This window comes from Aspergillus affinis (assembly GCF_023601865.1).
Source record: "Aspergillus affinis strain CMG 70 chromosome Unknown NODE_16_length_405296_cov_86_143545, whole genome shotgun sequence".
Taxonomy (NCBI): Eukaryota; Fungi; Ascomycota; class Eurotiomycetes; order Eurotiales; family Aspergillaceae; genus Aspergillus; species Aspergillus affinis.
Window position 1 is genome coordinate 390,588 of NW_026515797.1, and position 14,709 is coordinate 405,296.

Consider the following 14,709-nt stretch of genomic DNA (forward strand, 5'->3'; position numbering starts at 1 on the left):
AGCCACGAAGTAGACGCAGTTCGAGCCCTACTACTTCAGAATCCAGAAGTCCTGCGTTGGTAGACTTGCCGTGGATCGACGGGGGGACGTGGAAAAAAAAGGCTGGAGGCAGAATTCGAGCGTCGAGCCGTCGGAGCTTCTTTTTTTTCTCTCGCGGGCGGCGCTAGTGCGAACAGACCGAATGTGGGCGTTTTGCCAAAAACTCGCCCTCACCGCCTAGGCCGGCAAACACCACCAGTTTTGTAGCACGGCGGGCCTCTTCCTGTGGCTCGACAGCGCCGGCAAGCCTATTTTGCTCGACGGTTTCTCTTCTTTTCTTTGGATTTTCCTGCTGAACTTTTGTTCATCAGAGCTACACAAATGTCTGCGACACAGTTACTCAATCCTAAGGCCGAATCGAGGGTATGCAGTTATTACCCCCCCCCCCCCCCAGAAATAGCCCCTCAGTGATTCCACGCAGACTAACAAGCACACAGCGGAGAGGAGAGGCCTTGAAGGTGAACATCAGCGCTGGTGTGGGCCTTCAAGATGTCTTGAAATCGAACCTGGGTCCCTCGGGAACATTGAAGATGTACGTTTCCGACTGAAATTTGGCAATACTCAACTTATAGCTGACAAAATCCAGGTTGGTGGACGGTGCTGGCGGAGTATGAATATCCCCTAACAATCTCAACAGTTCGACATCTAACGAATCGATATAGATTAAATTGACGAAGGATGGAAATGTGCTGCTGCGAGAGATGGTTAGTGACCCCAATACCCATTGTGAAACACCCCAATAAAGCATGAAGCAATTACTGACTTCTCATATAGCAAATCCAAAACCCCACTGCCGTAAGCTACCTTCTATTTGATACGCCATCTTGAACCTCATAACTGACCTGGCAAAGGTCATGATTGCTCGGGCCGCTACCGCACAGGACGATATCACTGGTGATGGAACGACGTCCGTTGTCTTGATGGTGGGAGAGCTCTTGAAGCAGGCAGACCGACACATTTCCGAGGGTGTGCACCCTCGAGTGATCACTGATGGCTACGAGATCGCCAAGAATGAGGCCCTCAAGGTAGGCACGAGTCTGAGTCACGGAATGATGATCAACTTGCAGAAGCTAACTCGAGGTTGGAATGTAGTTCCTCGACCAATTCAAGATTGAGAAGCCAGTTGACCGTGAATTGCTGCTTTCTGTTGCCAGAACCTCGCTCAGCACCAAGCTCAACAGCGCCCTTGCCGAGAAGCTCACCCCCGATATCGTTGATGCCGTGCTCGCCATCCACAGAGCCCCTGAGAAGCCGGATCTGCACATGGTCGAAATCATGACCATGCAACATCGGTCGTCGTCTGACACGCAATTGATTCGTGGTCTGGCTTTGGACCACGGCGCGAGACACCCGGATATGCCCAAGCGAGTGGAGAACGCCTTCATCCTGACGCTCAACGTCAGTCTGGAGTATGAAAAGTCGGAGATCAACTCTGGCTTCTACTACTCTAGCGCCGAGCAGAGAGACAAGTTGGTGGAGAGTGAGCGAAAGTTCGTGGACGCTAAGTTGCAGAAGATTGTCGAGCTCAAGAAGGAGGTTTGCGGTAACGACCCGAAGAAGAGCTTTGTCGTCATCAACCAGAAGGGTATTGATCCTCTAAGCTTGGATGTTCTTACCAAGAACGGCATCCTGGCCCTCCGGAGAGCCAAGCGGAGGAACATGGAGCGTCTCCAGTTGATCTGCGGCGGTACTGCACAGAACAGTGTCGATGACCTTACGCCCGACGTTCTTGGCTGGGCCGGTCTGGTCTACGAACACCAGCTTGGAGAGGAGAAGTACACTTTCGTTGAGGAAGTCAAGGACCCCAAGTCGGTCACCATCCTCATCAAGGGTCCCAACCAGCACACCATCGCACAGGTCAAGGACGCCGTCCGCGACGGTCTGCGGTCCGTCTACAACTCTATCGTTGATGGCTGCGTGATCCCTGGTGCCGGTGCCTTCCAGGTTGCCTGCGCCGCCCACCTCACAGACAAGGTCAGCAAGACCGTCAAGGGTAAGGCCAAGTGGGGAGTTGGCGCCTTTGCCGATGCCTTGTTGATCATCCCGAAGACCCTTGCGGCCAACTCCGGCCATGATATCCAGGACTCCTTGGCTGCTCTGCAAGACGAGCAAACCGCCGGTAACACCGTTGGTCTGGACTTGAACACGGGAGAGCCGATGGATCCTGTCCAGGAGGGTGTCTTCGATTCTTTCCGCGTGCTGCGTAACCTGATCGCCTCGAGCACGGGTATCGCCTCTAACCTGCTCCTATGTGATGAACTTCTGAAGGCCCGCCAGATGGGTAAACAGGGCGGACCTGGTGGCATGGAGGAGTAATGCATTCGTGACGAATAGACCGCGGTGTAAAGCATTTTGGGAGAGGAATTGAATTCGGATATGAAGTTAAAAATAGTTTTACGCTTTAAAATGTACGCAATAAATGCAGATAGTCACGCCTACGGGCATTGACAGATGCTAATCTTACTCTGACTGGACACCTTCAACTTGGACTCCGTGGGTGATACTTATATTTAAGATAAACACGGATTGTGTGTCTGTACATCGCCCATATTCGAGGGCGCTTGATTATGAGTAGGTATCTAATAACTATTGGTACAAGACCTTATGTCATGAGACAGCAGGTTCCTCCGATTGAAAAAATCACCGAAACTACTCGTCCTCCTCCTCCACCTCGGTTCCTTTTCCTTCCTCCTCTTCGTCTCCATCTTCCTCTCCAGAATTCGGACTACCCTGTCTAATGCTCCTGGGTGCCCACTCCCCAACAAAACCATCGGCATTGATGGGATCATCCAAGGTCGTTTTATGAGCCTTCGCCCATTCCAGTATTTTAGATTTCCGTATGATGACCGCCTCGCTATCATCAGGGGCGTTGTCGATTGCCGTACGGGGCATTTTGCGCTTTTTAGATGGCGTCGCCGGCTCAACGGCCTCCATTCCTTTCAGCGCCGTGATCACATCCTCCGTCAGCATTCCTGTGGCTAAGCCGATATCCTGAACTGTCAGGATTTCATGGTGTGGTCGCTTGCGAGCGCCCTTGGAAGGCTTCTGCTTTTGCTGCGGCGAGTCCGGGGCATCTCCGGTCTGCGTATCCTGCAGGATGTGTCTCGCTATCCGTTCCTCCCAGAAGCGACTGTAACTGCGACTGCCCATTTCACTCAACGGTTTCTCCGGTCCGCCAATCAACCCGCGATCATGTTCCCAGCCGCTGAGTTTATAGCTGACCCCCATTAACAGCTTCCCGAGCTGCTTGTGCTGGTAAGGCGGAAAGACTAGGATACAGGCCAGATTGTTCGCGTCCCAGGAGAGTTTTTCTTTCGAAAAGAAGCCCAGGACATGATAGCTCGAGTCCTCGGGATCGGTGAAGACAAGGAGATAGTAAAGGAAGGAGAAGACGTCAAAGAAGACGGATTTATGGTCGAGGAACAATTTCGCGAAGAGCGACAGGTTTTGCGCATACAGCTTGTGATGTTCCCCGTCAACCTCCCACACCGAGTAGCCTCCGTGATCGTAGACTTTGGTCCCGGGGGGCGTCGCGCGGTGGAGGCAGGTTCGCGTGTGCTTCGCGTAAGCGTCGGCGTCGCACGAGTAGCGGAAGCACCAGCGACACACGTAGAGCCGATCCGTGTCTTTGCTCACCAGATCCTCCGGGTAGATGGACTGGTACCAGGTCTGGAAGAGCAGGTCACCTAGCACGACATGCTTGACGTTTCGGGTGACGGTGGGTGATTTCGCGTGGGACAGAGGGGTTTTAGGAGCCATTGAGCAATTTTTAAAAGGGGGACTGGGGGTAGAGAACCCCGGGCGATCCTGTTGATGAGCTTTGGGGGTGGATATCGTTTCTCCGAGAGTAGGCCATTGGCATCGCTAATATATGCTGTAGTCGGTGGTATGTTGCGCTGGCTTGTCGCGTCGAGGATCGTCGAGGATTAGGAAGGATTGAAAGGAATTAACGAGAGAAAGAAAATAAGGTCAGATACCCGAACCAGCCCCTAGGGGAGTGGGTGAATGTAGAATTGTATATATTATAAGGATGGGAGGAGAGGAAGAGAAGGATCACCCACAGCCATCACCGTCGCCCAAGCCAGCCCGCGGCATCCCAAATGAAGGCCTGAAAAGTCAGGACTTCCACAGAAACTGGGCTGAGTCAGCCCTGACTCAGCAGCTACGCACGGGGTCACTTGACAGCAGCTCCGAGCCAATCAGCCACGATCTGCGCGGGGTGAAGCTTCCATCCATCCATCTTTCTCTCTCTCTCTCTTATTTCTTTCCATCTCTTTCATCAAAGGATTCTTGTTGCCTGCATCACTTTGCCCCTCCCCGGTGACACCCCCCTTACCTCTTTGCCTCCCGGGATGGTTGTCGCCTGTGTCTCGCGGCTTATCATTGGCGCGTATTATTAAGTAGGTACGACGACTGTTGCCATCGGCGCCGCATTTCCCCCCATAGGCAACAGCATATCATATCGCTCAACTCCTTATCACCCTCCCGGTCCCTATTTTTTATCCTGCTTGATACGAGAGGCTCCATTTTATCTCCTCCGTCGCCTGGATATACCGCCTTTCCCCCTTATACTATTTCCCTTAACAGTTTCTTGCCGGTTGAAAGTGTTGGCTCTACTAGATAACATTTGCCTTCGACTTGTCGACCGGTCCAGAACTGTGCCTTTTTTTCGGGGCCTTTTTTCCACCGACACACCCGTCAAGATGTTGAAACCTTTCCAGATCAGGGATCTTCATCGGTGTCCCTCTTCCTCGCAGGACAATGGAGAGCCGAGCAGCGATATCCTCCAAGACATTCCGCCTAGTCCACACCGTCCGGGTATCGTCGCTATCTCGGCATCGCAGTACAACGACATAGCTTCTTCTCATCCCCACGCTCGCTTGACTTACATTGATGATGATGATGGAGAGCTTATCACGGTGAGTACTGCAGTAATTCGGTAGTCTTATGGTTTCTAATAGCCATCGTTAGGTTGGATCTTCTCTCGAACTTTCGCAACGTCTGGACGAGCCGGTTCCCGCCTCAACTGACCCATACCTAAACTCGCAACCCTCAGACCTCGATCCGATGCACATATTCGACATCCGGCGCTCGACCCCGGTAATCGAGTTGTGGAAAAAGCACGAATACAACCCCTTCAAGGAGAATGTCCCGGCCACAAACCATACTAGTGTGGCATCACCAACTAGCGAACCATCTCTTCCCGGCGTCGAGAATGACGGAGAGAGGACGCAAGGCGATAATGGAGCTACTGCTCCTAATGTGCGGGATGAAGCTGAACCACTCATGGCTGCATTCGAAGCCGAAATGGCCAAGATTCTCAGCGCCTCGGAGACGCTTAACGAGAACACTGCTCATCAAGAAGATATAGTCCCCTCGACGGAAGACCAGAACAGGACGACAGCCGACAGGCTCCAAATACCCACCGAAAGCTTCATCAATGCCATGCAGAACTTGGTTCATGGAGCCGAAACCCTGAGTTCTGGAGTTAGATCTAGACTGCCAGAGATCGAGCGACAGTTCCAAAATGCTCAAAGAGCGCTTCCAGGCCCCGTTGGCTCCTCCATGCAAGTGGCGCTCACAGCACTGGAAGGTCAAGCGAGAAATCTGGTCAGTGCAATTAATAATGCTTCGACTGCTGGAGGACAAAGTCCAGCAAACCTCTTCCCGAGAGAGTTGCCGACCGCCGCTAATACTGTGGAGAGTCTACGAAGTATGGCGTCCGAGCTTGGCCATATGGGACATACTTTGTTTGAAGCATTCGAAAACGAGCTTGGATGTAACACACAAGGATCTCAGAATCAAGCGCCATCTGCCGCGACCGCGTCGTCTGTGACCGATGCTGCGGGTCCAGCACTTGCAGATGACAATGATACCCGAACTGAGAATGCACCCAACGCAACCGATGCCAACCCTACCACCGCCCCTACAGTTGTGAACTTAGAAAATGAAAAGGAACCGACGAGCTCGGATAAAGCAGAGGTTTCACCGGAGCCTGTCCCTGCACAAGAGCCCGCAGACGCGGAGCCCGTTTCACAACCTCCGCATCACAACGAAGGCGCTCGCTCGCGCCAATCCGTACCACCCGGCGCATTCTCATCCCATTATAACGTGTGGTCATCTGCCCACGGCCCATTTGGCCCACCACCTCATCGACCGCGTGGACATCATCACATCCCCGGCGCTTTCCCACCGCATCCGCCGCCGCCGCCTCATTTCCCCCCTCCTGGGATGGGCTGGCCTTTCGTCGGTCCCTCACACGGCCACCCCAGGGCGCCTTTTGCTCCTCCTCCTCCTCCCCCTCCTTTCTCAGGCCCCCCTCGACCTCACAGGTCTTTGCATCAGTTCCCCTTTAATCCCCGGCCTTATAGAGCTTTTAGCGATCTGTACTCTGCGGCCCCTTCTCACGCAGAAACATCGAATCGTTCGTCGCCAGGTCGCTCTGCACAAACAGCATTGTTCATCGGCAATGTCGGGTTCAACGTTAATGACAAGATGATCCGCGATGTGTTTGCTGCAAAAGGATTTCTGGTTGATGTGTACCTTCCGTTGGACTCGGTCACGCAAAAGCATGCAGGTTTCGGTTATTTGCATTTCCCTTCGGTTCATGCAGCAAAGGCAGCATTACATGGCCTCCAGGGCACCCTGATCGACGGACATTCAATCAATCTTGAGTTCAGCGATCCGTCACCGTTTACGGTATTGAACGCAGCCAACGAACCTCAACAACCATCGGTTTCCCGCCATGCGCCAAGTCCCTCGGAGCTTCAAACCTCGCAACGAGTGGTGGAGCCCCCATCTGAGCAACGACCTGCCAACAATGGTAAGTCATTGCCTCTCAGTGTAGCAGATATGTGCTCTGTCAACGGCAACGCCCGGAACGAGTCGGCCAAGCCGAACGATTCGGACAGCTCTGAGCGACTCAACGCACTTTATCCTTCACTTGTGCCCCAGAGCGTCTCGCAACGCTCTGATACCAACGCTACTAAGTCTCCCTCGGACCTCATTCGACCAATGGAATGGGAGAGCCGATTCCCCCCTATCTCTCAGCTGGATGCACTTTTCTTGACTAAGCAGCGTCGAGAAGGAGACTCTACTCACAGCTCATTGTCTCGAACCGAACCGACTGCTAATCAAGGGCCCGTTGTTGGTCGGTCTGTATCTCCTAACATTCCGGGCGCCTTCCCAGAAGCTCAGAAGTCATCTTTGACGGCAGCCTCATCAACGAGCCCCCAGCAAACCAACAATCAGAACACAAGTGCCGAACCTCATTGCTCGCGTCGCTCAAAGACTGTGAGGACCCTCAACCCTTCTCGGAGACACTCTGGTCCCTGGGAGTCCATCGCGGAAGGACCATGCTCCGACAGATCGCTGAGACGGCGGGCCACTGAGCGTTCTTCGCTTCGTTCAGGCTGGTCCTCGCATCCCCATACTGGCAACGCCAGGCTGTCAAGTGTTCATCCCGCCCAGGCAGATGTGCCCCATCGGTTTGATGCTAGACAGCGCAGTATTGCGGACTGCGTTTCGACCTTAGCCAGACTAGGCTACGGAAGCTCCGAGGAGGGTGGGCTGCAGCGCATTGGCGTGTATGCAGCCGCCGCTGATGGCAGGGTCTCTGATGCAATCGATATGATTGAGGAGGAGCGCAAGGCGTATGCGCAGCGACGTCATTAGGTGTAGACTTTATGTTTTGAAATCTTCAGCGTTGAAATTTGAGCTTCTTTCTGGATTGGTTCCTGGTGTTCGGCAGCGATGGCGGTAATTTTCTTTCTCACTACTCTCATTCAGCTTAATTAGGCGATTATGGTGCTTCATATTGCTCTCCAGCGGTTTAATTTTTCTCTCTATCCCACATTTCTCTTCTGGCTCATCCGTATTGTTGTAGCATCCAGGCGAATCCGCTAGTTAGTCAAGGCGGAGGAGCTGAATCATCGGCGGAGGCCGCGAGACTGCGCCGGAATTCTTCCTCGGGCCCGCGATCCGATCATCAACATTTCACCTCCAGCGCCACGCAAGAGCTCGGTGCTGCTCTTCTTTTACGCGAGAGATGCAGACATGGCGAAGGGCTTTTGCTACGTCTGCTGCCAGACTTAAACACCGACCCTCGGGAAGCGCGGGACCGTCGCTGCTACGATGTGCGCAGGTGCTCCAGAAGGGCCACAACGGGTCCTCCAGTCTTGAGGATCAGGAGATCAAATTGAACGGCTTTGTCCGGTCGGTTCGCAAGCAGAAACGCTTTGCCTTCGCACAAATAACCGATGGATCGACCGTCGAGCCTGTGCAGGCCTTCTTGAAACCAGCGCAGGCGGCAGAGTACGTTGAGTGACCTTGCATCGCTTCCGAATTTAACGGCGCCGAGACCTAACAGACCCTCTTCTCTTTCTTCAGCTTGACTACAGGGACCGCTGTCGAGATATCAGGGGTCTGGAAAGCCTGTCCACCTGGCAAGGAGCAGAGCCATGAGCTGCAAACCACGACTGTGAATGTCGTCGGTGAGGCAGACCCCGAGGTAATCACCAGCTACTCCCTCTACCACGAGCTCTTCAAATGTACAAACACGACAAGCTAATCACCTATGATGCGCCCAGACATATCCCATCCAAAAGAAGTACCATACCCCCGAATTCCTACGCCAGGTTCCTCACCTCCGTCTTCGAACCCCGTTCAACTCCCTCCTCTCGCGTTTCCGCTCTGAATGCCTCTACCACCTCGGGAATACCTTTCGCGAAGCGCCCAATGGCGGGTTCGTCCAGGTCCACCCACCGCTGATTACATCGTCGGACTGCGAAGGTGCCGGGGAGACATTTACGGTCGTGCCTCGAGGGGAGGCGACGACGACGACAACGCAACCGGACAGCGAGCATTTCTTTCGGGCGCCGAAATACCTGACCGTGTCATCGCAGCTGCACCTGGAGGCCTACGCGGCGGAGCTCGGGAACGTCTGGACCATGTCGCCCATGTTCCGGGCAGAGAAGAGCGATACGCCGCGCCATCTCAGCGAGTTCTACATGTTGGAAGCGGAGATGAATTTCATGCCGGACCTGGACTCGCTGACCGACTCCGTGGAGCATATCCTACGCGACGTGACGCGACGGCTATACGATAGTCCTGTGGGCCAGGAGATCCTCTCGGCGAAGCGATCGGGCGAGCCAGGCCAGGCGCAGGAGCAGACGCAGACAGACGGAACCACCACCACCAGCCCGGCTCTACGACAGCGATGGCAAGATCTGATGGACGGGCCGAAATGGGCTCGCATGACCTACACGCAGGTGATCGAGCAGCTCCAAGACGCCGTCGCCAAGGGAACCGCGTCGTTCGAGTACGCGCCCATCTGGACCGACGGACTCCAGCTCGAGCACGAGAAGTACATCGTCGACGAGATCTGCGGCGGCCGTCCCGTCTTCGTCACTGACTACCCCAAGTCCGTGAAGCCTTTCTACATGGCACCGTCCGACATCACTACCACCAGCACCACTACCCCCAACGAAACCGTCGCCTGCTTCGACCTCCTCCTCCCAGAAGTCAGCGAAGTAGCCGGCGGCTCTCTCCGCGAGCACCGTCTGCCCAACCTCATCCAGAACATGCGCGAACACGGCCTCATCAAATCCGAGCAACCAGCAGCGGTAGCGTCGGAAACAGCCGGCACCACCGACCCAGCGGCGACAGACAAGCCTCTCTACCCTTATCTTCAGCCCGGCGAGGACCTCTCGCATCTTGAATGGTACGCTGACTTGCGACGGTGGGGCACAGCGCCTCACGGAGGCTTCGGAATGGGATTTGATCGCTTCTTGAGCTATTTGGCGGGTGTTTCCAGTGTTCGGGATGTGGTGGCGTTTCCGCGATACTTTGGCCGCGCGGATTGTTAAGAGTGGTTGCGTTGTATTGTATAGATAGGTTTTCCCATGGGATCATGGGAATGTGTATTTCTAGAAGACTATGGAGGGAATAAAAGGGGATGAATGACTCTTCTATATACTGCACGTCAGTAGATATGTATCCAGCACGGGTAGAACTGGCCTGTGGATGCAGTAGATTGGAAATCAATAATGCAAATCGCTTGCTATATATCAATGTATGCCCTCAAGTGATTTGTATAAAAAGAGCGCTATATCTGGATGCCCACTGAGTATCTATTTAGCCACCAATATGTATGTATGTATGTACACCACAAGTAAACCCCAACGAACTATCGAACGACGGAGCAACCATCTCTCTCATCCGCCTTCCACCCCTAACTCAAGGCAAAACATATCCCCCATCAATCAACACATCACTCCCCGTCATGTAGCTCGACGCCTCACTCGCCAAATACAAATACAACCCCTTAATCTCCTTCACATGGCCCTGTCGTCCCAGCACCGCCATGCGATACGCCTCGTTCACCGACTCCGGCCCCGCCCCCATCTTCGTATCGAAGAAGCCTGGCGAGACGATATTCACGCGCGCGAAATCCCGCCACTCGCGTGCCAGTGACTTCCCGAAGTGCGTGATGAACGCCTTCGTGCCGTTGTAGACGGGCTGGTCGGCGGGGACGTTGACGATGTGGGCGCTCATGCTGGACGTGATGATTAGGTTGCCGGTGCCTTGGCGTTGGAAGACTTCGCCGATATATTTGGATGCGAAGACCACGCCGTCGACTGGTTGGGTTGGATGGGGTTTAGTAGAGTGATTGATGGTTGATGGTTGCTTGTTGCTGGAAGGGAGTTCCTCACCATTCACGGACATTTGCTGCCGGTATTCGTCGAGAGTTTGCTCAAGGATGGGCTTCGAGATGGCCATTCCTGTGGGTGGTTTAGCTGTGTGAGGCCCATATCATGATCTAGGTAGGTGATGTGACGTGACTTGAGTCTTCACTTGTACATGTCTGTACAGGTACAAGTATGTACACACATACCAGCATTCGCAACAAAGACGTCAATCTTTCCAAAATCCTTCACAACGTCAAAAATGGCCTTCTGGATGGCCTCAGCGTTTGATACTGTGCTTCAGTTAGCATCCCTATACATAACCTGTTGATATCTACAACACAAAAAGAAAAAAAGCCAACTTGATCCAACCTACCGTCAACTTTATAAGCGCTCGTTTTCACACCATGCGTCTTCGCTAACGACTCTGCCTTTTGAACCGCGATGTCATTCCTATCCCAGAAAACATCCATCAGCCAATACCCTCCTCCCCCACCAATCCATCCATCCTCCTCTAAGAGATAAACCCAAAAGACACTCACGAATTATACCACAACGCAACATTCCCCCCAGCCTCGGCCATGGCCTCAGCAATCGCATAGCCTAGCCCGTCCGCAGACCCCGTCACGACGACGACCTTCCCGGCCATTTGGAATTGCTCGAGCACATTGGACGGCGTGTTGGGGAATGGTCGCGGGAAGCCGTCTCGTGGACGGCTGCTTTCGGAGATAGACATGGACATTTTGATTTGTATGCTTTGATGTATCTTTTGTTAGGCGGGAGGTAGATTCTGGTGGGTTGAGTGAGTTAAGGTAGGTGGATGAGGGGTGAAGGATGAATGAGGGGGCATAACTACGTAGGAACTCAGATGGTCGGAGCAAAGGCAGCCGATCAATTGAACCCCCCACGGGGTTGGAGGAGGGGGAGGGGCAGGGATGCGCATCCGGGGCCTTGTCTTCCGAGTCGGTCCCCGCATAGCTTATGTACAGAATGTGTACCGTTGACATGTATCGTGCTGCTTCCTGGAATTGGAAGGAGAATGGCACTTATGAGACAATCTACAGCAACATAAGGTTGAACATCCATGTAATCAATTGGTATCTGTGTCTGTACTGCATCGCACCAGTCCCTCAAATAAATGTAGCCGACTGGACGATGTATCAAGACCAAACTGGTCCTTAAATGCATGGTATGATATCAACATCAATGCGACGAACGGAATCCATCTCTTCGTCCGGTATTCAACAATCAAATAAGATAACATAGAACGATGGCCCCACCCATGCTGGAAATCGAGTCATGCACCTCTTGTACAACGCCGATCCGTAATCAATCAGAAAATAGGCAAATCAACTGAAACAAACAAAAAGGTAAAAATAATTCATCGTGAGCAAACATTCCATCAAGTCCGGTCCTCCCAAAGGAAGGCAAGACCAAGTCATTTATGCAGAAAAGCTAGTCAAAAAAAAAAGCAAAGGGTCAACCCCCAATTTCAAGATGAAAGAGAGTTCTTGAAGTGGTCGATTGAAAAAGAAGATATGTGGAGACCGAGATGCATAGGAAGAGGAAAATTCCTTTATGCAGTAAACACTCGGTCGAGTTGTCGGAGAGCGCGCATATCCTCGCCACCAAACCCGACCTTGTCGCTGGGGATGTCTCGCGGGCCTTCGGCGCGTCCGTTGGCTGGGGGAGGTACCGCAATGGATGGCAGAGAGCCGCGCGGCGGGCCTCCGTTCATCAGAGATCCAATGCTGGGTACCGTCGCACCGGGGCTGGTTTCGGCGAGTTTGGCCGCTACGTCTGGGGGAGGAGGGGCAGGAGGCTGGCTTAATAGGCGCGGACTCCGTGTCATGGCGGTCAAACCATTGGTGTGCGGAATGGAGTGGGCATGGGTGCGTGGCGACGCCCGTCGGAGGTCAGCAGGGGCCGGCCCGTACTCTGGAGGACTCCGCGGGTGAAGCTCATGCGCTTCCGTAACCAGTCGCGGTGACCGGCCGGCGATCACGGGTAGAGGAGCATGCTGCACCGTTGCATGGGGGACGGCTGGAGGCATAACAGCTTCCGCCGGATGAACTGCTCGCTCGTAAGGTGTCGGCAACCCGTGTTGTTGCGGTGGCGGTGGGGGCAGGCCCGCATGCGCTTGTTGAGGGTGGTGCCCATAGGCGGCGGCGACCTGGCCATTGCTCGTGGGGACGGGAGGGAGGTATCCCGGATAATGCACCGGGACCGTTGGCGGAGTGGCCAACGGAGTTGGAGGCCATGCGTAGGTGGGAGTATAGGGTTGCGGGTGGGTGGCTGCTGAGCGCGCATACGCTCCCATGGGATGGGGAGGCACCGGGTAGGCGGCTCCCTGCATAGGCCCGCGAGTCACGACTGGAAGATTCTGCTGGTCGTTCACCGTCGATTCGGGGTACAGACCCTTCTGCGGACGAACGTGACGCAAATTAGGATCTGATGACGGTTGTTGGAGGTTGGCTGCCGATGGATGCGATCTGGAGTAGTAGCTGATAAGGTGCAGGTGTTGTCCCGTCGAGGTTGTGATACTGAAAGACTGCTTCATGAGGCCGTCAGGCTTATATCGATATCCATCGGGGCCCTCATCAGGCCCGTCCGCCCGATCGTCGTCGCTGCCTCGCGTGCTTTCGGGTGTCTTTCCAGCTCGAGGAATGGTTGTTGAGGAGACACTGGTGCCCCCGCGCTTGCCTTCCATCTCGCGATAAGTGAGGAAACTGCCCGACACTCGACTGGCGCTCCACGACTTGCCATCCGTCCAACGGCGCATCCCCGCTTCTCGCTCATCCCACACAAAGACCGAGCCGGAACGGATCATCTGGCGTTCCTTTTCGGACAATCGTCGCTGGACGCGAGGGAGGAGGCCGATGCGACAGGCCTCAAAGAGGATGATAGCGTCCGCAGGGGTGCGGACATGACCGTGATACGTCTCCATCCACCTGCGATGATCGGAATAAGCACCCGTGGGGATGGTGGGTTTGAGCGCTAGAGGCGGCGGCTTCGTGTGGTGAGAAATGTTGATGGAAATGGAGCAGGAGAAGGTGACTAAGCAATCTTCTCCCTGCTCAACCTGAAATGTGTTTTATGGAATTATTTTGCTGCCTTGTGGTTGTTGGTGGGAAGCTTTTGGTTAGTGAAGCTGAAAGTCCCGGCAAGACTGAAAGCGTGGTGTATTTCCCGTTCAGGCAATGCAGGCGGCTAATAGGAAGGAAAGTCCAGTCCGAACCGGAAACGAGCCCAAAATTGAGAAATGAGGAATCTGAAGAACTGCGGCGGGCGTTAATGTTTCATGTACAGCAGAAGAAAGGACTCAAAAGCAGGGCAGGTAGGCCAAGAGAAGGAGGGGGATTGGAATGTGAAGAGATCCAGGCAGCAAGGAAGGGGAAGGGAAGCAGGGAGTGGGGATGGTCGATAGGAGAATAAAACGAAGAATGCAGGCGGACCGAGTCAAGGAAGTGCGGACAACGAGCTAAAAAGGGTGGTGCATGCGACATGACAGGGCATTCAAGGAACTTACCAGCTGGTTTACCCTAAGGGAGGAGGGATGAAGGCGACAGTGCAGGAGGGATGGATGAAGTTGAGAGAGAGTTGGAAGGAGGAAGAAGGTAGAAGGTAAGGTAAGGTAGATAGAGGGTTTGTAGTACGGAGTAGGAGTAGGTCAGTAATGAGTAAATAGTGTGGGCTAAGGTCGTAGTAGTAATAGGAAAATAAAATAAACCATAATCAAAATAATAATAATAATGATAATAATGAAAATCAAATAAAAAATAATAATAGGGTAGAAGAAACGAGACAAAGGGAAAGGGAGAAATTAAAGCATCAAGCAAAGACAGATTGAGTGGGGACGCAATCTGGACCCCACAGGGTCGTGTTTTGTTGTTTTTTTTTTTTTTTTTTTTTTTGTTTTTTTTTTTTTTTTTTTTTTTTTTTTTGTTTGTGTGAGTAAGGGTAGAGAGCCCGGGGGGTGGTGTGT

The 14,709-nt window shown here is 53.5% G+C and overlaps 5 protein-coding genes across 5 annotated transcripts; 2 read left to right on the forward strand and 3 right to left on the reverse strand.

Moving 5' to 3' along the window:
* Window positions 1-360: 360 nt before the first annotated feature.
* Window positions 361-2,355, forward strand: KD926_003113 (chaperonin-containing T-complex subunit CCT6; the record flags this gene model as incomplete). The annotated part of the gene is made up of 7 exons (XM_053097402.1): window positions 361-402; window positions 477-571; window positions 626-647; window positions 702-743; window positions 814-834; window positions 891-1,064; window positions 1,132-2,355. 7 exons carry the CDS (start codon window positions 361-363, stop codon window positions 2,353-2,355), a joined length of 1,620 nt encoding a protein of 539 aa, XP_052958742.1.
* A 333-nt stretch (window positions 2,356-2,688) lies between these two features.
* On the reverse strand, window positions 2,689-3,798 carry KD926_003114 (putative histone acetyltransferase (MysT1); the record flags this gene model as incomplete). The annotated part of the gene is made up of 1 exon (XM_053097403.1): window positions 2,689-3,798. The coding sequence occupies one exon, from the start codon at window positions 3,796-3,798 to the stop codon at window positions 2,689-2,691; it is 1,110 nt and encodes a 369-aa protein (XP_052958743.1).
* Window positions 3,799-4,742: 944 nt separating this feature from the next.
* Window positions 4,743-9,905, forward strand: KD926_003115 (asparaginyl-tRNA synthetase Slm5; the record flags this gene model as incomplete). Its single annotated transcript, XM_053097404.1, has 6 exons — window positions 4,743-4,958; window positions 5,011-7,705; window positions 7,949-8,115; window positions 8,183-8,352; window positions 8,428-8,548; window positions 8,628-9,905. 6 exons carry the CDS (start codon window positions 4,743-4,745, stop codon window positions 9,903-9,905), a joined length of 4,647 nt encoding a protein of 1,548 aa, XP_052958744.1.
* Window positions 9,906-10,275: 370 nt separating this feature from the next.
* On the reverse strand, window positions 10,276-11,466 carry KD926_003116 (short chain dehydrogenase; the record flags this gene model as incomplete). The annotated part of the gene is made up of 4 exons (XM_053097405.1): window positions 10,276-10,820; window positions 10,934-11,017; window positions 11,101-11,177; window positions 11,267-11,466. The coding sequence occupies 4 exons, from the start codon at window positions 11,464-11,466 to the stop codon at window positions 10,276-10,278; spliced, it is 906 nt and encodes a 301-aa protein (XP_052958745.1).
* An 834-nt stretch (window positions 11,467-12,300) lies between these two features.
* Window positions 12,301-13,671, reverse strand: KD926_003117 (camp independent regulatory protein; the record flags this gene model as incomplete). The annotated part of the gene is made up of 1 exon (XM_053097406.1): window positions 12,301-13,671. The coding sequence occupies one exon, from the start codon at window positions 13,669-13,671 to the stop codon at window positions 12,301-12,303; it is 1,371 nt and encodes a 456-aa protein (XP_052958746.1).
* Window positions 13,672-14,709: the final 1,038 nt, after the last annotated feature.